Raw genomic sequence first — 25,979 nt, 5'->3', positions numbered from 1 at the left:
CCCAGCCTGCATCCTGAATGGGTTTCAGCCTTGCATGGACCATGGGACATGCACTCTGGGGAACAGGAACTTTTCCCTTTGACAATTTAAGCTAACTCAGGAGTGCTGCGTCAGCGGCAGAAAGTATTTGGGGGAGTGCTACATGTTTACACTGGGCAGGCTCGGCTCCTTCATAATGGGCGAGTGTACTTGCGGCTTGGCGCCGATTATGGACGAGATGTTACTGGATGTAGATCATCCTGCGTGGGCACCATCCCAACGAACAGGTGATTGGTTCTTCTTCCTTCTCAGTAGTGGGCTTCCAAAATTATATATATCTTGTTAAGGGACTCTTCAAAGGTGCTACAAGCAGACCGGCTTGGTCTTTACTGGCCCTTTTTGTGGATTTAATATACATTTTGGGGCTTTACTGGCTGAAAGCATAAGAGGTTTTGCTGGTGTCAGTAAGAAAGGTAAACAGGTTAAATTCTTGTTTCAGAGATCTGTGTGCACCAGATAAACACAGGTTTGAATCCTTGCAGAGGCAAATGGACCCCTTTTCCTTCCGATCACAATAAAGTGTTTAACACCCCTTTGTATATTAAAACCTATTAGTCCAGCACTTCGCATAATGTACTATATAATATGTCCGATTATTATTACAGCTACTGCTATAATTGCTGCAGCTGTGTAACATTTGGGACTATTATTGGGTACATGCCTTCACATAGGTTTCATATTTTAATGTGGCACTCCCATTTTAGGGGAGGAATGGTATCACAAGTATGACACTGACGTAAAAGATACAATTTGTAAAACCTTTAACTTTGTGGGGTTTAGAAAAACTCCTACTTTGCCCTATAACTAGGATGGGAGTTGTCTCGGCCATCAAATAATAAAGAAAACAGTCTTAGTTGTGTGTCAAATAAAAATGGCTATGCTAACAAAACCTAATGCCTGGCCTATCTCTTGTACAAAATAAAATGTGTAACAGAGGTATGTATATAAAAAGAAAATCAGTGTTCGACAAACAAATGTGGCTGCATCAGCTCTCCTCCCCACGTTTAGACAGCACAGAATACGGCAGTCTCTATAGGCAGGATAGACACACTCATGCTCGGCATTTAACACTGAAACAGTTCGGAACGTGCATCGAGGTCCGCCTGGCCTTCCACGTTAAAGGCTCTTGTTCCAGTCATCCCCAAATTACAAAACAAAGCTAACACCGGTCCCCCCTCTGCCGGGCTCAGACCTTTCACAGTTCAACAACATTTGCTATGCTCCCTCCCCCAAGCTTTTTAAACTTCGGGTATCCCTTAGTCAGGTTCAGACTGCTTTTCGGATGTTGAAGACTTTCGAATGTGCGGGGCTTCCTTCTCAGACCACCGCAGGACCACTTCGACTTACAATTCAATGTTCAGCTTTTCCTCTCCCCTTCTCTCTGGGTTAACTTTTCACTTTATCGCCTCAAACGATGCACCTTTCATGGAGACTGTAGAGTGGGCTACTCCTTTTCGCCGGACCACTCCATTACTCAGTATCGCCGATTGCACAGCTGACTTCATCTTAAAGTTCATTAACAGGTCTGCCTTTCTTCGTGTCTCATCTACATGCGTGCAGCCTTCACTTGCGATATATTATTGCAAACCTCAATCTTTCTTAGCACACACCGGTCTCTCAGGTCGCTTACCAACTCACCGGCTGTGTGCGCAGTCCTTTCTTCCTTTTTCAATTTCCAATTCACAAGTCAAGGTTGGTACCACAGGCTTGGCCTTCCCTCCCCAACTCTGTCGTTCACCCAGGGGCCAGGGGCTAGTTGCTGGCATCCTTGAAACACAATGCAGTCTTTGATATTGGTATCTGGCCTTCTCCCATGTCTTTCACGGCTTTGTGGAGGCAACAACCTCCTGTGGGGAATTCTTGGGGTTTTCGACCCAGTGCTCTTGTCCCTTGGTCTGTCGCTCTGCTCCAGTAGGTTCGCCTTCGGCCCGGAAGTTCTGCTCGTACTTGTGTTCCACCTTCCTCAGAGTGTGTCTCTAGGTTCCGCCTTTTATCCGTGAGGAGAGCTAATTGTAATCAGGTGCACTTGAAGTCAAGGGCCTGACTTTGCCTGGCCTGATTAGCGGGGCATGTCCAGTATGATGTAGAAAAGTTAGTCTTGTAACTCTCAGTCGCCCTCTTCCTCGACCTAGTGTTTGTGCAGAAAGGAGGGGCAGTGGGACATCGGATCGTAAAAAATAGGATGGTTTGGAAGTAGAAAAAAGGGGTGAATACCGCGTCTCACCATCGGCTGCCTCACCCCCAGCCCCCGAAGACCCGTCACCCAGGTGATCCTTCCGCACTGGTCCACCTCCAGGGTCTGGATCCAAAGGCGATGGCCATGCCCTGGCCAGCCGAGAGAGAGAGAGAGATCCCCGGGGACTAGTGGGTGAGACAGTCTCTGGTTTCACACACCATACATAGCAAATCTTTTTATAACATTGAAGTGATCACCACTTCCAACTGCGAGAACGACGACAGACTGACTGCAATATAATTAGCACCAGGAACTACCTCTGCAATTGGATTAATTGGAAGACTTAACAGTTCATCTTTCACACAGACTGCTTCATTTTTGGTAAGATGATTGTCCCCTTATTACCCCCCTCCCCTCCCTCCAAAGATCCCGATATACTTGACCTGCAGGAAACACATTCTTCAACTCTAAAAGTGCAGTGAAGCCAAATGTATTATGTATGTTTTGTATCAGGATATCCATGCACCCAAGATTGGATCACTGGGGGAGGGTCACACTGTCAGGGGCATGGAAAAAGACAGACCATGCCCAACATGCCTTGTGGGAAGGGGAAACTGCTATGTGCAAAAGTAATGCCCCGGGTACAGTGAACACAGGCTATGGTTGAAGGATGTCCCAAACCTCTGCCCAAGCGAGGGGAGTGCACTTCACACGTATGCTCAGAGTCTCCTGGGCAGGGCTCAAAATGTGCACTCGCCACTAACCATTGGCTATTCAAAAATCAATATTGGCAAGTAAGAAATATTGTGCTGTGTGTATGTGAAGAATTGTAGGTGCAAGTAGCTTTATGCCCGGCATATAGCTAGATCAGATCTTTAAAAAGCATCAACACCAAACTAGAAACATTATGGTTGACCGTATGTAATATAAACCTAGGACATTCACTGAAAACAACTTTATTTGAAGGGGTGCTATGGTTAAAAAAGGACAACGTTTTTTAATGTTCCATGTAGAAAACATGGAAAAACAAGGCAGCCACATGATTTGTTGCACCACTTTTTCTCTTGCACACATATATACACTCAAAAAAGTCTAGACAATTACACAAACTGAATAAAATTACAGTAGTGAGACTTGTAGGAGTATTAAAAAAAAGCAATACTGCCATAACAGTTTAAAATGTTCTCCTTGTAAGCTAGGACAGCGCATCTTCTCCAGCCTCCCCGCCCCCAAAGAATCTATTTTGGAGAAATAAATTGACCGTCTGTGTAAAAGTCATAAAGAATACTTTTATATATCGTGAAGGAATCCAAGAAGTGTTTTTATACGTTTGCTTTTTTTCACTCGCACATAAAACCAGCAAAGACCTTGAAAAAGTACAAAGAACATGAAACATGTGCCTGGATAACTGAGAATTAGGAAACACGGAGCATGTTTTAACACATAACATTTAGAAAATCACTATTACCAAATATTGTCATTATCTGTCAGGATCGTGGGTCTGGGGAAAATAATTCTACAGTGCATCCAATACACAGTTGCAGAGTGAGCTCTTGGCCTCGTATCCATGGAGTGGGGCGACAATTATATCTTTGATGAGGTCATATGTGGTGTTTGAGCTGTGTTGGCAGGAGGCGAATTATGGCTGTGTTGCTAACTGTGCAACTGTCGATCTTCAGCGTCTTTCAGATTTTGTACTGTATCCATAAAGGCCCTTCAGTGAAGGTTTTCTTCAGCAAATTCAAAGGTTTTCTCATTAGAAAAGATTCCGAACACTGCATGTTCTGATGTTGCTACAGCAGCAGAGTGTGACGATGTGTGCCTTTCCTCTGGGAAATCACGTGCCGACAAGAAGTTCAAGGACACCGGCGGAAACGCAAACCCAGTTAGTTTCCTTTTTAGGCTGAAAAACAGTATAGTGACTGTACCAAACGTTACACTTCGGAATAGTGGCATGAGGACAATTTATGATGAGTCAGTACAGGAAACAGGATGCTTAGGGACATTATTTTCAAAGCAGATGACACCCTAGGTTCAATTTAGTAACGCGTTTGTGTCTTTCTTAAATTCTCATAATATTTGCGCGTTGCTGTATTCTCAATGATTCTTGTGAGAAAAAATCCCCAGCAAGCATGTTTCTTGCTTGATCAATCTATATAAAAGCATCACCAAGAGAATGTTTCCTTATATAGTTGGCACTCGTTGATTGACCTTGGTAGGATGAAAGGCGGAGTTGATTTCGTCGGGATTCGAAGCTCAGGCCTCAGCATCGAACACTCAACCCACTGTGCTATCATAATGCCTATGATCATTTATGAGTACCAGCAGGTTAATACGAGCATTAAATACTTGTGGGTCAACTTCCATGCGTTACAAAACTCAAGGCAACATTAAGGAGCCTTTAGAGTTCTCCAAGGGGAAGGCTGGATAACACCACGTGCTTCACTCCATGCAGGCTGATATGAAGGAGTACTAACGAGTCGATGTAGGTGAAAAGTAGTCCGTTTCTTCCCAATATACACTTAAGCATGTGCAGCTGGTTTTCAACTTTTGGCTCCCCAGATGATTTGCGCCACAACTCCCATCAGCCTTGGCACGTGTTATCAAAGGTTAGGGGTCATCGGAGTTGTAGTCAAAAACATCTTCAGAGCCGCATGTTGCAGATGTGTCCCACTGATTCAGTACACTGGCAGGACACATCTCGAAAAACAGGTTATTAAAATAGGGCGTCAATTGGCAATTTGATTTAAACTAAACATCAACCATGTAATCGCCAAGGACGCAGAAACACTGCTATTTAAGAGGTTACACTTTAGGGAACGCTTTTAGTACCCACACAGAAATAAATACACAGGGATTCCGGAATGTTGGCCAAGGTGACAGCAGCTTGAACCTGCAGCTCCTGGTCCCCTCCCTGAAGCTATTTCATGGTTGATAATGAATTCAAAAAAGAAAATTCAGGAACCAGAAAATCCTAATTCCAAAAAACAGAAACAACTGATGGAGATGGAAGAGGAGAATCCGAGCAGTCAGGACATTTATAAGCTGCTGAAGCAGGTGTCCCTAGACATGGTAGAAGTGAAAACTACCTTGGCAGAACTGAACTCTAAGGTGTGTCATCTGGATGGTAGAGTGGAAGAGCTGGAAAGGAAATCACATTCAATGACTTCAGAGATGGCAGGAAGCTACAGGGCCTATAACAACTTAAAAAAGGACCTCCATGATGAGAAAGACCGGAGATTGGAAATGGACTTCAAATTGCGAGAAAGAAATGTCAGACTGGTTGGAGTAGAGAAACTGATTTCAGCAGTTGTTGGGATTTTCAAAGATTGCTTTGGTCTAACGGTGATTAAGGAGGAGGATATAGACCATGTTTACAGGATTGGTAAGCAGCCTGGCTCCAGACCTAGGCATATCATGGTGGTCTTTGTTTTGACCAGGAGGAAGGAAGGTTTGCTGCTTGCTGCTCGGTCTAAGGGACCTACCTTCTACAAGGGTAAACCTATTTTTGTCTTCCCGGATTACCCTAAAGAAGTCATGGCAGCTCGGAAATGCTTTAAGGGTGTTAAGGACTTGGCGAAGTCCCTGAAAGTGAAGTCTTTCCTGAATAGATGTAACGCTTTGACATTGATGTTGCCAGAGGGAGAGAGAATTACTTCTGACCCAAAGGAAGCTTTATCTTGGCTTGAGACATTACGGGATAATACTAACGCAATTGATGCTTGATTTGACATCTTATATTTCACAAGGGGCTTCCTCCCCCTCCTCGTATATATTTTTTTTTTTTAAACATAAAATTACATTGGTGAAGATGGCGCCGAGTGCTTACTTCAGTTATACGTTTGAAATTCGCCTACGTTCGGTATCGGAATGCAGCTCTTGATTTCCTTTCCACGGGCAACACATCTCTGAAGAAGGGACCTTCATTGTTGATGCGTGACGTACGGTGCTGCATTATGCTCCAGTACGCTCCGCGTCACGTGTCTCTGCTTCGGCGTTGAGGATAAGTCCGGAATATGGCTGGGATTCCTCCTTCCGTGTCGCGTCTGCAATTCGGCCTGCGACATGGAATGAAGACGCGTCCAGACTCTGCGGTGCCCCTCCTTTGATGGGTTTTGTGTTGCAGTCCATACCACTTGTAATGAGGAGGTACGTGATGAGTAGTTATCAGCCATTACATTTTGCCCGGGGAGAGACTCTTTTACATCGGACTTGCTGTCGGCTCACAATCTTTTAAGTATCTGCGTGCGGTAATTATCTCTAAGCTTTGGTAATTGCACCTGCTAGATAATGCTAGAAGTATAAGTGGGCTGCTGCTCATGGAAGTGGCACGTGACGGCGTCCTTTACAAAAGCCCTCTATGGATCAGTGGTACATGTCAGGCATAATTTCGAAGAGCGTACCATATGACATCTGGGACAAATGGCGTGTGCAGCCGTGAAAGCATGAGTATTGCAATGGATTATGGCTATTTTCCGAACATATGCATGCTGAGTCCATTTTTTGATAACAATGGAGACAATATTGATGCTCTGCTGCGGAGGTTTGTTCTACACTTTGCATTGGCCTCATGGTGGATCCTGGAGTCAATGTAGAATTGTTACAATTAATGCCCCTGCACCTGTTGTTTGGTCCGGGTGAAGGAATGGGCATGTTTCTGACCCATGAAGATATGTGGTACCTTTCATTCTGCCATTGCAAAAGGTGACAATGTGGGTTGGAGGCCGCTCACTGTACTTTGGTCCATGATACAGCAGGGAGGGGCCAGGGGCGGAGATTTTACATTATGATTGTCTGCTATGTACTTTGCTTTTTGTTTTACCTTTTTTGTGTTTTTAGTTCACCTTTTTGGAGGGGAGGGGGAGGTGATATCTCTGCTTACATGTTTTCCTGAGTGTTGTTTGGACTACTAGTGGAGTGGTCCGCATGTTATTTCAGATATATTTGTTGTTGCACCCTTATCACCCGTTGCATCTACCAGAGAGGCTTCTGAAAGGTTTCATGTTATACTGATATGTTTCCTTGAAATTTACATGGGCTTTTTAATTTTAGGGTTTTCTGGTTGGTGATATTTATATGAGATTGGGCCGGGTACTGGGGGTGGCTTGGGGTTTGTTCTGGTTGACGTTGGATTCATACTTCTGTAGGTGGGCGTGGGGGAGGGTATTTAATTTTTCTCAGTACAGAATATTTGTTTCGGTTTTTTACTGTTTTATTTTTTTCCTTGCAATGATGCCTGGGAGGAGTGACCAGTTGTCTGTTTCCTCGTGGAATATAAATGGTCTAAACAATCCACTCAAAAGACAAACGATTTTTAATTGTTTAAAAGATATGCACGGTGATGTACATTTTCTCCAAGAGACCCATTTACTGTTCGAGGATGCTAATATGCTGCGCAAAAGTTGGATTGGGGAATTTTTTGTCTCGTGTTATTCATCCAGGAGTAGGGGGGTTGCTATTTTGATTCGGAAGAACTCCCCGATTAAGGTCTTGAAATCTCGCACTGATAAAGAGGGTAGGGTCATCGTGCTCTTGGTGGAAGTTCGGGGAGTACAGTATATTCTTTGCAATGTTTATGCCCCTTCAGTAGATGATGGCACATTTTTTGGGACAGTGGCTCAAATGCTACAGGATTTTGCTTGTCAGAATGTTATTATGGGAGGCGACTTTAATTTGGTTATTGATAATGTCAAGGATCGCAGTGGGCCGCATATTGCTATCAGAAGAGACCCGACTTTTTGTTCCTTTAACTCACTTATTTCTGAATTTGCATTAGAAGACTGTTGGAGATTGCTTCATGGGGATTTGAGAGAATATACATTTTATTCTAGTTCTCATGGCTCACATTCTCATATAGATATGTTTTTCTCGGCTGGTTCAGCAACCCTGAATTTGAAAAGCTGTGAGATTGGTTGTATTGCTGTCACTGACCATGCACCAGTGTTTATGAATGTAGATGTGCAGTTCGGTACTCCTAGATCGTTTTGTTGGAGAATGAACACCTCAATTCTTCGAGATGAAAAGATTGTGGAGAAAATCAGATCTGAGGCTGATCATTTTGTTGTGGAAAACAGGACAGATGGTATGACTGTTGAGACATTATGGGAGGCATTTAAATGTACAATGCGGGGCTTAATTCTAGGTTTGTCCAGTAGCAGGAAGAAATGTATGGTGGACATAAGTATGGATTTGGAACAAAGTATTAAGCAACTTTCACTGGAGATGATTAATGACTCTGGGAACATGGAAAAAAAGAGAAGATTGAGGGAACTACAGAGAGAATTGAATGAAACTTTGAAAATGAGGTCTGAGAAGGATTTGTTTAAATTAAAATGTTCGTATTTTGAATATGGTGAAAAGTGCGATCGCTGGCTTGCCTATAGATTAAGACAACAGCAATCAGAAAGATCTATCACTTCTATTAATAGAGAGAATGGTCAGGTGACTTGTGACCCGAAATTGATTAATGAGACTTTTAGGGAGTATTATATGAAACTCTCAAAGTGAGTTGGGTGTCAATGGATTGAATGGTTCCTTTTTTGATGGATTGGAGATACCTAGAGTGAATGATTTGGAGAATGCAATACTGAGTGAGGCTTTGACTGTGGATGAATTGAAAGCTGCGATTGGGAAATTGAACTCGGGCAAGTTTCCGGGTCCGGATGGTCTGCCTGCTGAATTTTATAAAATCTTACCTGATTCAGTGGTAGAACTTATGCAGGATATGTTCATAGAATCCAGAGTGGGAGGTTTGCTTCCTGCTTCTACTAGTCATGCCATTATATCGGTTCTTCTGAAAAAGGGTAAAGATGGTTGTTTGACTTCGAATTACAGTCCGATCAGTTTGATTAATACTGATAATAAGATCCTTGCAAAACTATTGGCCCTTCGCTTGCAAAATTTTCTTGTGAAGTTAGTGCACACTAATCAATCGGGCTTTGTTCATGACCGGAGGACATCTAGCAATATTAGGAACTTATTGTTGTTGATGACACATGCACAGGATATAGATGATGATGTTGCGGTGCTTTCCTTGGACGCAGAGAAAGCGTTTGATCGTGTTGATTGGAACTATCTTTTTTCAGTATTGCGTGCTATGAATTTGGGAGAGGAGTTTATTTCATGGATCGTCTTGCTATATGCTTGTCCGACTGCCGCTGTCAGAACTAATGGGCAATTGTCAGACTCCTTTGTGCTACGGAGGGGTACGAGACAGGGATGTCCTTTATCCCCCCTGATATTTGTTTTGGCCATGGAACCATTGGCAATTGCCTTAAGGAGTGATGTGGGGATACAGGGTCTGGGTTTTCATGGTGCTGACCAAAAGTTGTGGTTTTATGCGGATGACCTACTTTTGTTGCTACGGAATTTAGCAGTGTCCCTTCTGGCCTTGCTGAATGTTTTAGAAAGATTTCATGCGGTGGCTGGATTTAAGGTTAACTGGTCTAAATCGGAGGCATTACCAATTTCAGGATATTGTGACAAGAACTTAATTACTGGGATTGGGTTTCAATGGTGTGAAAGGAAACTGAAATACTTGGGTATATGGCTAACCCCACTGGTGAATGAGATGGTTGTGGTAAACATGAATGAGGTATGTACTGATTTGAAAATGAGCATCCTGAGGTGGTCTTTGCTTCATTTGTCCCTATGGGGCAAGGTGAACGCTATCAAATTGAATGCAGCTCCAAGGATTAATTTTGTTCTAGGTATGCTTCCGATGAAAATTGGTCAACATTACTGGAAAAAAATTGATGGTTTGCTGCAGTCATTCCTGTGGGATAATAAGCCGCCTAGGCTTAAATTGTGGAAACTTCAGTTGCCAGTAGAAAAAGGTGGTCTGGGTGTACCGAACTTCAGGTCATATCATTTAGCCTTTTCAAGTCATTTTATTGTGCCTTTTTTGATGGATTTGCCTGATAAATGGGTAATTGCAGAGGCAAGTATGTTGGGTCCGCTCCCTCCAAGGGCTATTCTCACGGCGACAAATAAGTCATGTAATAAATCGCCTTTGATGGTTTTTCTGAGAGAGACGTGGAGACAGGTTCATGAATTGTTGGGCTCGGTTGCTTCAAAGACCATTCACTCATCCATTTGGTTGAACCCATGATTGCAATCGGGGGAAGGTCTTTATTCTGGCCGGATTGGTTTCTAGGCGGGGTGCTTTGGATTGATGATGTTCTGGTGGATGGAGGGTGGATTGGGGAACGTGAGTTACGAGCAAAGTTTCACATTGATAATTTCAGAACTGAAGACTTCAGGAAATTGAAAAGATGTATCGGTGATGTGGCAGAGCTAGGAAGTTCAATGGTGAATCTCTATCTTATGGAGAGGGAGCCAGGTGGTTGTTCCATTGCTAGCAGGATATATAATTGTATTGTGTCTGCTTATAAGGAAAATTCAAACTTGAGAGATGAATGGGGAAGGAGGTTAGGGTGTGTGATTTCGCCTGAGATGTGGTTGGATATGTGTGCGAATGTTAAACTCTGTGCAATTGATATGGTGGAACGGTAAAGACAGATAAAGATCCTCAATAGAGTGTTTTGGAGGCCGCAGCGAATGTTTAAGAGGGGGCTGATGGACTCGGATGAATGCTGGTGTTGTGGGAATGAACAGGGAAGTCTGGAACATCTGTTGTGGGAATGTGTGCGTGTACGGGGATTTTGGCATGATGTTTGTGGTGCCTGTCTGCGTGTTTTGAATTTGGATGTTGAATTGGATTTTATGACAATGATTTTGGGAGGTGGAGATTTGCTGGATGAACTCTCTGTGTCACAGAAAAAGTTTTTACTCCGTGGAGCTTGTCTGGGTAAAAAGTTGGTCCTCAGGGGCTGGAAATCGCGGAATGCGCCTTCTCTTGATGATTGGGTGGAGGGCATGTCTGCCCTTGCATCCATGGAAAGGGTGGTTTACAAGAGGCAAGGGAAGTTGAGGTTGTACGGAAAGGTGTGGGATGACTTTCTGGGTATTTACTGATTTATTGCAAGTTACGTATATATATTATTCTGTTATCCTGTGTATTTTTGCTCAGTATTTATTGTTCTGATTGTTTGATTGATTATATATGTGTAAATTTTACAAATAAACAAATAAAAAAAAAAAAAAGAAATAAATACACAAAATGAAAAGATTGTGTGCGCTCTCTGAGGCCAAAACCGGCTCACGTTTTAAATCTTTCATTAATAAATGGGCAATTGGATTAATCTGTTAAGGATTACTGCAACACATCTCCAGTTTCCAGTCCAATCGAAGATAAGAGGTTCAGTTAGCAGAATTCCAAGATGGCCGCCTCTGTCACAGGAGGAGAAGGCACCCAGCGTCCTCGGAGGCAGGCGTCGTTTCGGGCTATGGAAATATGGTGTTTGGGTGAAGGAAATGCAATCAGTAAAGGATTATGTACTAACCTTGCCTCAAGTCTACGGGCGAATCTCAGACGCTTCTTAGTTCTCTAGGTTACAGCGCGGTATTCACAAAGCTGCTCATGGTGCGAGGCATGCTCTCGACAACATACAGGTTCACTGTAAATCACAGTTTCTCACAAAAAGGCAAACAATATCAATAATCCGAATATAAAGAAACATGTTGGCAAACAAGAAGTCAGCATAAAATGCCAACTGCAAAGTAATTGCCTTTTTATGGGTTATTAAGTCTGACTTAATGGACGTCAGGAGTAGGTTGCAAGTAATATATGCCTGGTTCCTTGCTTAAAAATGATCAATCTTTGCGGCTCTTTCCAAGTCAACATTCTTGGCAGAATCCTACTCGGACACGTTGGATTACACTCTGTGGGCACTTGGCCATACTATATAAAAATACCAAATCATCCAACAAAAAAGATCCCTCACCAGTGTACATGAACATCTCTGAAGGACGCCAGGGGCTCCTCGGCTTTCCTATCAGCAGGTCTATGTCACTAGTATTCCATTCTCAAGCGTTTCAGATGCAGGGTCTCTCAGGACCTCTTCACAGTGTAAAGGAGCCGATCTCATCCGGTGGAGAACTCTGGAGGGAGCATCCACATAAGGAGGCTAGCCATCAGATGGAATCAGGTCCTCAAACTCCTCTGTACCTTGAGTACCTTGTGAGGTGTCAGTATCCAGATTAGTATCTGTATCCGTGAGGGCAGCCACAGGGACAGAAAACAGTCTAGGTGGAGGCGTATGCAGAGGAATATGCAGTAAATGTGGCCCCGGCCCGAGGGCAAGGGTGGACTCCTAGAGGGCAGAGTCTGGGGAGCTATTGGAGGCAAACGCTGCTGCAGCTTGCAAACCAAGGTAAGTCCAAGGACAAGTCTCTAGGTGCTGCTCCCATGGGGGGGTGTGGGCAAAGGCACAGTTGGACAGTCTGGCTGAGGAGCAGCGAGCAAGGGCACAGTTGGTAGCATTGGATGTGACTGTAGAGAGCGATGAAGCGGTTGTGGCTGCGGAGATAAATGAGGTCTAAAAAGAATGTGGTTGGGACAATCCTCCACCTCTTCCAGATTAGTGGAGAAAGACCCTGGGGGCTCGTCATCAGAGAGAGTGCCTGCATGTAGAAATTGATCAGGAGGTAATGCTCCCGGAGAACCCACAGACGACAGGGCGAAGAATGCTTGTGCCTTGGGAGGACGAAGAGAGAGCTTGCAGCATCTCCTTGTCCACACTCGCACCCCTGGGAAAGGAGGCGATGACCGGAGCCTGTGGTGACATCAACGGAACTGAATATGGGCTGGATGAGGGTGGCCCTGGAGGTAGAGCAACTTTGTGGACGTTTAAAGTAGTCGTCAGCACGGTTGTGGATGGGACATTAGTAGATGTAGTCGTAGCCACCGACGAGATGGTAGAGGGAGGAGCCGTTGAGGTGGTAGATGGAGATTTCCGTCGAGGGACAGGCGACGATGACTTGAGTTTCACTGGCGCGATGAACATGGACATGACCCGTGCTCGCCCGCGGGCGGTGTTCTGCTTGTTGATGGTGCGCAAATCATCATAGAGGTCATCGACCCATGATGTTTTTCTGACAGTGGCAGTGGACCCCGTTGTCGTAGATGAAGCCTTGGGAACCGTTGACAGATAAAGTTGGAGTGTGGAACTTCTTGTCCTTTTTAGGTCTCTTTCCAGGAAGTGTCCACAACAGACCTCAAACTCTTAGTAGAGGTAGTACGCTCAATGGATCTGCTGACCCGGGCAGAGGCGCGACTATGCACAGAGGCCATGTCAGAGGCCCTGGTATCCTCCTCTAGCCAAGTCACCAACCTTCTGTGACTATCTCAACGAGCTTTGGAGGAGAAAGACTTGCAGATGGAACAGTTGTCCCCATCGTGGTCCGGGTGCATGCAGTAGAGGCATTTACCATGCCGATCAAACAACAAAGACATTCTTCAGGTTGCAGGTGGAGCAGGCCCTGAAGAGACGTCTTTCTGGCGTCCGCCATGCTGCGAGGTGAAGGCCCAAATTGAAGGATAAGGCCTCACACGAAAAAAAAAACGATGTGACGATGGATTGCATCTTAACCGGCAACAAGTCCCCCCATTCCGCCAGCGGTCACCAATGTGACAAGAGATAAAAAAAGGATTAGGAAAAGTACACAAAAATATAATAGAGATTTTCAAAGAGCTATATCAGAATAATCCCAACATGAAAACGTGGTAAAAATCTGAAGATGGCCATTGGGGGTGGAGGCAAGGAGGACAAATGCCATAAGCTTGGGCAGTATGACCGGAAATGACAACAGGCTGTATAACCGACAAGCCGTTATTAACTTTAAAATTAAACTGCTTTTAATATTACAGAGGATTCCCAGCCTGACAACAGGGAATATTCACAAGCATGTGAATCCATGTAAGATCCCATGCTCGAGAAGCCATGCTAGAAGACCAATTGCTGTCCCCAAGGTTTTGGTGCCAGCTTCTGCAGAGCTTCCTGCACTTTCATGTGCTGCATTCTAGTGTCAGCATCAACAGTGAACTATTTATGGTTTAAATGTACCTTTGCTTTAAGATTGCAATATGTATCCTCAGCGCTATTCAATTTTGTATACAGGGTCTTTTTCACTGAATGCGTCTTAACAATAAAGAGGCCACGGATCACATCTTTAAAGACTTTCTATAGGACGACCCTAGTCTCCACCAAGCTTTCATTCTGCTCAACACACTCCATACTGTCTTTCTTTAAGTCCTCTCTGAATGTAACATCCTAAATGGGCTCGATCGTAAGTCTTCACTGAGGCATTGCCTGAATGAGAAGGGAGTGGTCTAAAATGACCCCAACCAAATACTGTATTGCTGTAAATCTGTGGAAGTGAGGCTGCATGACAAAGATAGCATGATCAAGGGGCAGATGTATAACATGCACATGCAAGTTTTAGGAATAGCTTTTTACTTCCCTGTGTGGAGCTCCCCAAACCACCACCAGCCGGAATTAGATCAGCGTCTCCCCACTTTGTTCGCTGAAAGCTCCCTAGGTGTACAGTCTGGTTTCAAGCTAATCTATTGCTTTTTCACCAAGAAAATAAATATACCAACCCAGATTAGGTTACCACCAACATGTCCAGAACATCTACTTGCCATTTCCGGGGGAAAAGAAATTATCCTCCACATTTGTAGCCTACATATTTACAATGACTATCTGTAGCCTAGCCAGTTAATGGGTCAAGAGAGATAAGGTAGGAGGCGTGCTGTGGAAGTAACGTGTTCTAAGACGGGAGTTTCAAGAGGCGATACCAAAGAGTACAGCTGCAAGGTCGAAGGGGCTATGGAGGAGTGCCAAATTGTTACCACGAGGAAGCCATTGTATTCCCATGCAGGGTTGAACCCGTTCCCATTCGCTCCCCGATTGGGTCCCGTCGGGGGTATGCACATCACAAGATGGCCAAAGTCACCTTAACCAATAAGGGGAGTCAATTGTTGCAACAAAGTACCTGAATAAAAAGGGACCAATCGCATCACTGTTTTCTGCTGATTGTACAATAAAGTCATCTTGCAAGGGTTTGCATTTAGACATGCACAACCAATGAGGTAATGAACTATAGGGGATGTTTACATTTCTTTATAGGCGTTAGCCAATGGAGAATGTGCGATTATGTTCTATCTCATATGTTTTGCTTATGGTAATTTTCGGTTTTCCACTATAAAGATGTAACTCGAAATGGGTGTGTCAAGCGTGGTTCCAGTCCTCAGTTTTACGGGACTTACTGACAACTCCTGGCTGGATTTGCATGTAATAAAACTTTCCCTTGTAACTGGTGCATTTCTTATTGACCCCCATGGAATTGTTTTTATCTATTATTTTTTGGCCCTACCGCAAGCTGGGATATTCCCTGCTGCGAATCCTGGCTTGCAGCACCCATCTGCAGTAATCAGTCCATGTTCACACTTTGAGGAGGTCCGCAGGCGTCTTGTTGCCAGAAGGCCTGCCTGTTCCTTGGAGCGGGGCACTGTGCCCAGCTGTGCAGGCAATTGGAGGGGGACACTTCATTGGAGGAGCTTGGAAGAATGCCTAGAACGAGAGTGCAATCTTGCAGGAAAAATAAAACATACAACATAACAGTCACATAGAAACATCCCAGACATTGGATCTTACCTGTATGGATATAACAAGCCAGTGCACGCAACCTACCATCTGCAAGCCAACACAGATGGCAGTTTCTCCTGGCTCTGGACCTATCATATCATTCTTCCCTCACCAACCAACCCCGTCCTCTTTCTTGCAGAGCCACGTGAGCGCCTGAAGATTGCCCTTCGGTGGTATAGGTGCAGGGTATAAATCAACATAGCACAACATCAAAATAATTGTGTATATAAGAGTGGGGTAGTATGGGGCAGTGGTTGCCCATTTGTGTGGATATGGGTTGTGGTGTGAATAGAAATGTTTTGAGGGGGCAGGGTTTGCATTGAGGCTGTGGGAAGGAGGGAGTGAGTGGTTTTGTTGAAGCATTGTGAGGTTTGCTAGCAAGACGCCTCTGGACCGGTGATCGGTAATGTGTGTGCGGCGCTGCCACGGTATAGGGAGAAAATCATTAAGTATCATCGTGAGTGGGTTCAGGGAGCTGAAGGAAGGATGTTTAAATCTTGGTCCAAGGAGAACACGAACGATAAAGCAGTCCTCAAACACATGTTTAGTTATTTGGCATCAAAATATAAAGGAAAAAAGTGAAAGAGCCGGCACAGTATACTCGAATTGTGGAAAATGTTTGAAGATTTAGAGAACGCCCCTGACGATAAGGAGAGAACAGAACCAGTACACACACACGCCACCATCCCCACTGCCCTGCCTACTTATTGGTGCATTTGTGTACAGCCCGCCATGGTTTGAACTGTCAGGTGGAATCTTTACCTGGGGAATGACTCCCTTCCCCAGGTCTCAACTTCTTTTCAAAGCACAACACAAAAGGTCCCAGTTGCAATGCTAAAAAGCAGCAAAGTTCTCAGGTCAAGTTCACAAGGAACTGTTCCAACTCAAACATCAACATTCCTTATTGCCCATAGTTTTCTTCACTATTGGGTTCCTGGAGAATGTCCCCCGTCTGCAGGTGTCTTGTTCGCACAGTTTACACAATGCCAGGGGTGTGGCTACCTTGCCCTGGGCAAAACACAAACAAAAGGCAATGTTCAAAACAGTTCCTTGTCAGATATAGCAAATGGCTTCCTTTCCCAGGTTACAACACAAAAAAGCAAAGTTCCACACAACCAGGGGGAATGACTCCCTTCCACTGGTCTTGATTACTAGGACAATAACTCCCTTCTCCTGGTATCCTTTTAATTGTCAGCACAGTTCCAGACCACCATTGGGAATGACTCCCTTCCCTAGCTATCACTTTGGTTTCAAAAACACAGTTCTAAACTTGTCTTCTTCGATTGGGCTCACTTGGTATCTTCTCTTTACCAAGTACAGCGACGAGAAAGATGACTCATGTGGCATGCACATTTTGGGTCCTGGACCCTGGCTTCTCTTGTTGTCTGGTTTGGCCCACTTGGTTCACTCTCGTGCCAAGTGAGACCATTAGGAATACATCTCTCTTCCTGGTTTGGGTCCCAAAATCCTGCTTCGCTCAATCCTAAATTCAGTACTGTTGGCTCACTCTCCCACCAACTAGTTATTAAAGGGAGATGCCTCGCTCCTCGGTGGGGTTCCCCAACCCATGTTTCTCTTTTTTCTGCTCAGCTCACTTGGCTCGTTCTCACACCAAGTACTGATGCAAGGGTTATTGCTTGCTTCTCGTTGTGGGTCCCAGAGCCCTCTCGGGTGGTCAGTGGTTGTTGTGACTCCACTGGGCCGGGGAAACGCTCCTCTGCTGCAGAGCCTCGTCACCTGCCCTGTGTCACTACTGGGCCTCCCTATCAGCCCTGTACCGGTTACTGGGGTTGGGTAGCTCTCCGGTCCTTCCAGGGATCGGACGTCCTCACGGCAGCACCAGCGTTCCTTCTCGTCGGCTGCTCAGGTCTGTGGTGCTCTGCTCTGCTTCCAGCTTCCGCTCATCGTGCCATCACACGATTCCTCAGGACTGGCAGGGAAGTTGCCTCTTGCATGACCTCCATGGTTCCTTGCCTCTGTCTGCTGCTCTGCCTGGTTCTTCTTTCCAGCACACAGTTTGAAACTCCCGGGTTGGTTACAGGCTGAAGGAGAAGACGCTAAGTCCCTCTTCCCTTTCCTTTTTACTTTGTATGCGCCACCCTGGCACAAAGTCCACACCTGCAGTGAAAGCTTTCAAGTCAATCCTTACTCCTCCTAGGGGCCACCTCGTCCCAGTACTAGTGTCAGGCAAATCCCTAGGGCTCTTAACGATCTTCTTTGTCCCAGTACCTTTAACGTCACAGATATAACAAAAGTACATGGACCTAGCCGGACCATGAGATTGAGTGTGTTAACAGAGGGGTCTAATGACTGAGGGAGTGTGTAGGGTATGGGTGGAGGGTGTATGTATATCGCATTCTACTGAGATGTTCTCCCTTGCCCCAGATGGGAGGTCTCCTCCCTTGAGATCCTCCCGCTGAGCACCACCCGCAAGGGAACTATTGGGTAGTGGTTTCACCATCCTGGCCTTCTGGGAAGTGCCTCGCCTGGGGAGAAGTGGCATCTTGGGGTTTGCCACAAGCTATACATTAGAACAGTGAAGGAAATATTCAGTGACACTTTTAACATTACTTGTAGAAAAGGGTACAAAGTAGACAAAGATACAATGCAGTACTACCAGAAAGAGGTAGTATACCTAGGCCAAATAATATAATCAGGAAGGAGAGTAACACCGGAAAGAGCAACAGCAGTAGAACAGACAGTGCAGCGGACTACAGTCAAGGAGATGGAACAATTCTTAGGACTATGTACTTATTGTAGGTCATGGATTTTTGATTATTCCAGTTACAGCAAGGCCTTGTTGCATGGGCTAAAAGAAGCACAGAAAGCTAAGGCAACAATTACCTAGACAGGAGAAATTATCACATGCTTTCAGGAACTCAAAAATGCGATCAACAAAGCCCCAGTGTTAGCAACACCAGATTACGCAGAACAATTTTTCCTGTTCCCACATTTTAACAGCCAAGTAATGACAGCTGTTCCGACCCAACAGACATCCCTGAGACATAAACCCCTGGGGTACCATAGTGGACTTTTAAGCATAGTCATTTCTCGTGCGAGCAGGCTCTAGCAGCAGCAGCTTTCGCAATACAAATATCCTTTACGATCACAATGGGATGCCCAGTGACAGCAGTAGCTAGTCCTATATATGGGGAATACGAAGTAATGATAAAAAAAAGATTGCCCGCACATTACTCCGCACAGTCAGCAGAACTCCTAGCACTTATATAAGCATTAGAAATGTCACAAGGCACTTCAGTTAACATTTATTCTGACTCAGGTTACGTTACTCCCACTGTGCATTCGGTATTGTCCAAATGGCGCATGAGAGGGTTACAAAATAAAAAAAATTAAAAACAATCAGACGAAACACCAGTGCAACATGCAGCATTATTAGCAAGACTATTTTACGCATTGATGCGTCCCTCAGTGGTTGCCATGGTAAAATGCGTGGGCCATTCAAATAATACAGACCCAAATGCTTATGGTAATGATGCAGCAGAAAAAGTAGCAAATCAAACAGCGTACGTAGAAGTACCCGATCTAACAGCATCCACTGAGATAGCATTTCAGCAGGTGCAGCTGCCAGTTCCTTACAATGCAGTTCCTCTGACACAGATTATTGAACTACAGGGGCAAGCTCCACGACAGGAGAAGGATTTGTGGGTCAAAAGAGAAAATTCCCTTTCACAGACAGACTTATTTGGAGACAAAATATTGCAGGAATTGCTTACATTTGCCCTTGAACAATTGCACTATGCCAGTTTTGAAATTGCTGGGAGCTATTTAGCTCCTGTTTCAAGCCTCAGAGAGCCAGATTAGCTTGAAAACAACAGCTACCAGGAGCTACATTTCTCTCCCCAATCCAACTGGCGCCTTACAAACATGCACATGTGACATTAACATTGACTATTTGAAAATGTTAATGAAGACAAATTAGGGCACATCTAATACAAATTTAAGCATAATGAATCATACATAATGGACAAAAAGTTCAAGTTTGCCTCTCCTGTTGGAGTTAGATTTGCAGTGCGCCGTGTACTCGCTCCTGGTTCTCCAGCGGTAGCTCATGCCTACTGGGTGATGCCTGACAACCAGGAGCTTGTTTTAGCTCTTTCTCGTTCAATCTCAATTTCGAACCCTGCAATCCTACACATATCTAAGCAGTAAATTGCAGCAGACATTTAGGAGGACTGGTTTGTCCCCAATCTTCAGGAACACGTGGACAGGTTTGTAGCAAACTGCTGCATTTTACAGTACAGGCCATACCCTCAAGGGTGTTACAGGGATCATTGCCCTGCCCCTTAGGGCCTTTGAGAGTTCTACATCGACTACATCAACATGGTTAACAGGTGTAGTAACTATCGTTAGTAAGCGCATTCGCCCGTTGGCTTGAAGTAGGACCCTGTGCCCACCCCGATGCCAAATCAGCAGATACATTTCAGGTATGCAAGGTGTTTCCTCATTGGGGAAGATGTGATGTCCTGAGATCAAACAATGGGATGCACTTTTTCCCTGAGATATTGAAAGAAAGTACATCCCTATTAGGCATAATGCACAGACTATGCTCAGTTTACCACCGGCAAACCAATGGGATTGTAGAGCATTTCAATGGTTTATTATACCGGCACTTGTTGAAAATATGTCACTCTTTTGGTAAGAACTAGCTCTACTGTCTCCCACTCACACTGTTTAGACTCAGTAATCAGCTAGGGAAGGAGCATCATTTGAGCCCACACAGAATTGTGACTTGTAGAAGGCTGCACATATAACTCACACCTGCATGCACAGCATCCGACGCTCACAAAACCGCAGATATACTAGTTGTTTCATGGATATCTTAGGGATTTAACCAAATGTGTTAAAGTTATCGATCAACAGCCTGCACCCCGTTCGCAATAGCCGGCTGCAATCGAAACAGCATCTCTGCAACAACCTCAGCTCTTCCCAGGAGATTCAGTGCTCATCCGCTCATTCGTGAGGAAGCGTAACACACGTTTCCATGGGACCTACGAGGTTATCTACTCTATGCCATCTACAGTAAAGGTTGAAGGACTAAAGTAATGGATCCTCCACAGACATCAGAAAGGACACAAGTAACACCCTCCTCTGCAGGACACACACGAAGGACAACCCTAAAAGATTAGTGTTGCCCTGTCTGCAAGGAATGCATTCCATTGAACGTACAAATATCTACTCTTTTTCACATCTTCCAGGAGCAAGCGCATTGCATCAAGCATGATATTGTGTATTGGATGTTTCTTTCTCTCTGTCTCTTTATTTTGGCAAGAGTTATATGGAGGGGCATTTAAAAGGGTGATGCAATGACCCTAAAGTAGCATGTATGTTAGCAAATAGGAGAGTATCAGTGCCCAGAAGCAGAAGGGACACTGAATATCGAGAGGTTCTCTTGGACACTGTTGCAGATGTGCATCACCCCGACACGGATAAGCTTTGGTATAATCAAATGATTCCTGCTACATACGTTCCTTGGTCCCACACACAACTGGCACTCCCAGATTGTTTATTCCCAAGGAAATGCCACCTATGACAGCACAGTGTTTAGTGCTCCTAGCCATATGTAGGGTATGAGGGTTGTTCCAAGGACACAAGGTTCAAGCAACCATGCTAGGAGCAGACACCAATGAGTGTTCTGAAAATAAGGAGCAGATGCAGTGTCAAATCAGACCGCAACTACAGTTGGAAGGTGCCTTTTTCTGCAACAACAAATGGGAGGAGGGGCTGGTGTACTGCAGAGCAGGGGGAGTGATGGGGTTCTCGGAGGAAATAGTGGCACACGCTAACAAGACCTGCTATTATGTATGGAGTAAACATGTCCAGAAGTTAACATGGATAAAGATGGATGAACGACCCACTAAAGTACAGCTACTTGCATGCTTTTCCTTGTGTTTCCGAAGCAATGGTACTGTGCCTCTTGGCACCAATGAGCACTGCAATCGGACATTGTATATTCCAGACCTGACTGGAGGAACAACAGCGCTCATGGACATTTTCTGGATATGCGAGAGCTCTGCATAGCTCCACCTTCTGCCCTTTTGGAAAGGGGTGTGCCCCCTGCCAATGTTACATTCTGTTGTCCTTATGGTGCGCGATACCCATATCACCATCATAAATGTGCCACAGCCACCCACAGTTACAACTGTGCCCCCCTCCCCACCAGTGTGCCCGATGATCAAAGAGCTCGCCTTGCCATAAACGTTCAATTATTTCTCCCAAGACTCTGTTGATAAGCTTAAAGAAATACAGGAGCAATGCTGTCTTTTCACCAAGACTGAGACTTTCTCTACTTCCCTGCGTCTTCCAGGCAACCAGAATGCAGCAAATTCAAAATGGCTGTAGATAACCAGATGGCAAATGATCCAGCTTGTGAATGACAGGGAGCATGGCCTTAACTCAGAGAGGAGTTGAGGGCCACCCGGTTGGTGAAACTCCAGAACCGGTACATCCTGGACCTCCTCACGGCCATGGAGGGGGTTGTCTGTAAGAAAATAGGGTGCTCCTGTTCTATCTATAACCCACCCAACTCAGAGCATGAGTCTCTGTCCCACGCCATAGGGGCCCTGCACAATTAGCGTGTTGCTGTGGGGATGGAAGCTGCAGTGGGAAAGCAAGATTGGCTGGATATGTTATTTTCATGGTATCAGGTAATAATATCCCTATATATAATGTCGCCGGGAAAAGTTTGTGGCAACATTATATAGGTGACCATATATATCAGGACAGGGGCAGCAGGGGTGTCCCCCGCTCCTCATGAAAAATAAAAAATGTATGGGGGTTGCAGGGGTGTCCCCCGCATGTTCCATGTAATAATGTCCCCACAAAAAACAGCAATTTTTTGGCGATTTATTTGCTATTTGCATGGCGATACTTTTGAGGGGAACCATTTTCATGAGCCCCTTCGTGGTTGGGCCTAGCCATAAAAGTGTTAGCTCCCATCGTCCTTTTACTTGCCATATTTTTCTCCTGACAGCTTGCTGTGTGATGCTGCTCCAAGACGTTACCCAAAGGAGCTAGGATGATGTCCCTGACCCTCACAAAAGGTAAAGCTGCTCCCCTCTTAAAACACGTGCATACATAGACAGAAAAACAGAATGGTGAAATAGAGCACCAGATGGTAAGGGTAGCAAATCCAGTTGGTCCCCTGTGGACACACTCACCCCCACCTGACCCAGAGAACCATGTAGAACACTGGGTAGATCTTGCAGCGGATGGGGGATGTTGCTTTATGACCTGAACCCAATAGGAATGTGTCCAATGTGGTGAAAGCTTACGTCATGTGTGTACGGTGTGAGTGCACGAAGATAATTCCTATAGGGAGAGTGAAACAAGATTAGTTAATGAAACTAAAGGGGGACGTCTTAGGGTGCAAGTACAATAACCCAACTGTGGAAAGAGGTTTAGGCTGCAGAAAGTGTATTAGCAAGAGAACTGGTCACTTAGCGTCACTATTTTGCCGATTGGTTTAGCAGTTCTGAACCTGTGTTATTTGTAGTTAGCGTTGACATATATTAGAGAGCATCAGAGAGCCTTACACGATTAACGAAGGAGCAGCAAAGTAATAATGTTGCTCAGTATATTTAGAGCTAGTGCTAGGGCGTGTTTAATAGTTTTGTAGCGAGTAATAGTGAATGAACTTGTGCTTTGGTTGCAGTATATTCAGGAAACATTTTGGTAGCAGGTGAAAAGGTAGCTAAGTATTCAGTAATGAGAAAGGGTAAGGGTTGTGTTGTAGTAACATGAGGGCTTTGTGCCACGTGAGCAAGAGTTCTGCCATTTTGACTAGGCCTTGTTAGAAGTTTCAGATTCTGGTAGTTAGAAAATTGGGCCGCCTTTTGGAGCTTTTGCTCTTTCCATTTAAATAAGAGTTTATGCATCTTTCCCCCCACAGCGAGTGTGACAGCCAAGGTTATGAAGGAAAAAAAGACGTGAAGGACAGATCGATAATTGTACCAAGCCGAGCAGCTCCCAGGAACCGAGAACAAAATGCTGGTTTTGGACGATTAGATTGGTGCTGCCACTGTGAAGGATGAATCGAATAAAAATAGAGCCTGGAGTCTGGTATGGCCAAGATGTGGAGCTAGGTTTGGAGTAATGCTGCCCCCATTGCGAAGTAGCAGGTCTATTTGAACAACAGGTGTTTGAACAAATAGAGCAGATAAATATGAGAAATTCCTCCCAAAGAGCGGTGCCATGCTAAAGCAGCTGGTTACCAATAGAGATATGGTAGGAGGCATGCTGGGGAAGTAATGTGTTCTAAGATGGGAGTAGCAAGCAGCGATGCCAAAGAGTACAGCTTGAAAGTCAAATGGGCTATCGGGAGTGCCAAATTCTCTGGTCTCATGAGGAAGCCATTGTATTCCCAGGCAGAGTTGACCTTGTCATTCCCATTCGCTCCCTGATTGGGTCCTGTCGGGGGTATGCACATCACAAGTTGGACAAAGTCACCTTGATCAATAATCAGAGTCCATTGTTGCAACAAAGTACCTGAATATAGTGGACCAATCACATTACTGTGTTTCTGCTGACCGTTCAATTAGGTAATCTTGCAAGCGGTTGTATTTAGATATGCACGACCAATGGGGTAATGAACTATGGGGGATGTTTCTATTTCTGTGTGGGCGTTACCCAAGGGGAAAGTGTGATTATGTTGTATCTGATATGTTTGATTATGGTAATTAGAGATTTTCCACTATAAAAGATGTAACTCGAAATTGGTGTTTTTTTTCCAGTTCTCAGACTGACTGACACTCCAGGACATAGCTGCATGTAATAAACTTGGTTCTTGCAACCAGTTCCCATCTTATTGATCCCCTTGCGGTTTTTTTATCTACCATTTTTTGGGCCTACAGCACACCAGGGGACTGCAAACTGCAGATCTACAGAGGGTTTGGGGAACACTTATGATCCAATACAATGGACTATGTGCACAAGGTCTGATGGGAATTGAAGTCCAAAACATATGGAGAGCCAAAAGGTTGAAACCCACTCGTGTGGACAGTGTAGGAATCGTCAATTCAAAGTATCTCTGCTATTTACATGTATGTGAATGACGGCCCGCGGAGCAGAGGAATATCGTACAAGGGGACTCACCCCCTCACATCTGTCTGCAATGGTTGTACATCAGTCACTCTGTTAGAGTACACAGCACTCAAATATAGCTGGAGGGACATCAATGGCACTATTTTATAATTTAAAAAACACCCCCAAAATAATACAGTAAACAAAAGAAAAAAGTTACTTGGCTAGCCCGTAGTTGGCCTTTCGCTGTACCCACACTTATGTTTTCACTTTAATGTGCACATTTCATCTTAAGTAATAGCCCACAATGTATTAATATGTGTTCCTGCTAACGAACAGTTCTAAAATACACTTCAAAAGAAATAAAGTCTTTTTCTTTAATCATCTCTCGCTCGTGAAGGTGCAAGAACTATTGCAGTAAAGCAGAGTCAAGTTCATTTGACTTCCACATAGAAAAGAAAAAAAAAAGTCCGAAAAAAAGCAAATGTCATTTTAAAAAAAATGCATTTGAAGTGTGAAGCTGTGTGAAGGTCGTCCGTAGGAGGAATTGCGATAGTTATTTGTCACAAGCTCGACCGAACTCGTTGGACACAGCTGTTAAAACTTGATTTGAGCAAGACAACACCACAAAGCGGAAAGGAGGCAGAGCTGCGAGGTTACATTTCTGACTGAGTTATGAACACTTCATGTAGCGGTTTTAGGAGAAAAAAAGAACACGTCAGAGCGACGTCACAAAGCCTCCCCCCAGCTGGCATACAAAGTGCCCATAGGAAGCAGGTCGGTAGCCCGTCGTCGGATGAGGGGGGGCACGCTTTGATAATATGACACCCCAGAAAGGCGTCCACGGCAAACAATGATCAACTCTACTCACCGGGGCCTCCTGAAGGCCAAGCCGTACTGCTGGCACGCCAGCCCCACTGTGGGGGTGTACACGATGGGCATGAAGCGCTCGATGTCCGAGGTCAGCACCCGGTAGAACAGCTTCTCATTTCGGTCTTGTAAGGTCATCAGGATAATGTACCTAAGGGTAAAGCAGAGACTCTTTGGGTACTTTTACGTTACTACAACCGGGATTTTGTATTGTTATTTTTGTTTTTACTTTCTTTATTCATCATATCATTCATTACACACCCATATGAAAGCCACACAGCAGCATGGTATTGGAGCTCCATTTT

General features: G+C 44.7%; 1 protein-coding gene across 1 annotated transcript in view; it reads right to left on the bottom strand.

The window, feature by feature from the left end:
• Positions 1 to 25,979, bottom strand: part of ME3 (malic enzyme 3) — a 697,492-nt gene that overhangs the window by 369,949 nt on the left and 301,564 nt on the right. The window contains exon 4 of the mRNA XM_069639735.1: positions 25,676 to 25,825. Coding sequence (XP_069495836.1) covers positions 25,676 to 25,825 — 150 coding nt within the window. The remainder of the gene's footprint in view (positions 1 to 25,675; positions 25,826 to 25,979) is intronic.

The sequence above is a fragment of the Ambystoma mexicanum genome, chromosome 7q (genome assembly GCF_040938575.1).
Source record: "Ambystoma mexicanum isolate Mex_15411 chromosome 7q, UKY_AmexF1_1, whole genome shotgun sequence".
In the NCBI taxonomy this organism is placed as follows: Eukaryota; Metazoa; Chordata; class Amphibia; order Caudata; family Ambystomatidae; genus Ambystoma; species Ambystoma mexicanum.
This window is presented reverse-complemented; position numbering and strand designations above follow the sequence as displayed.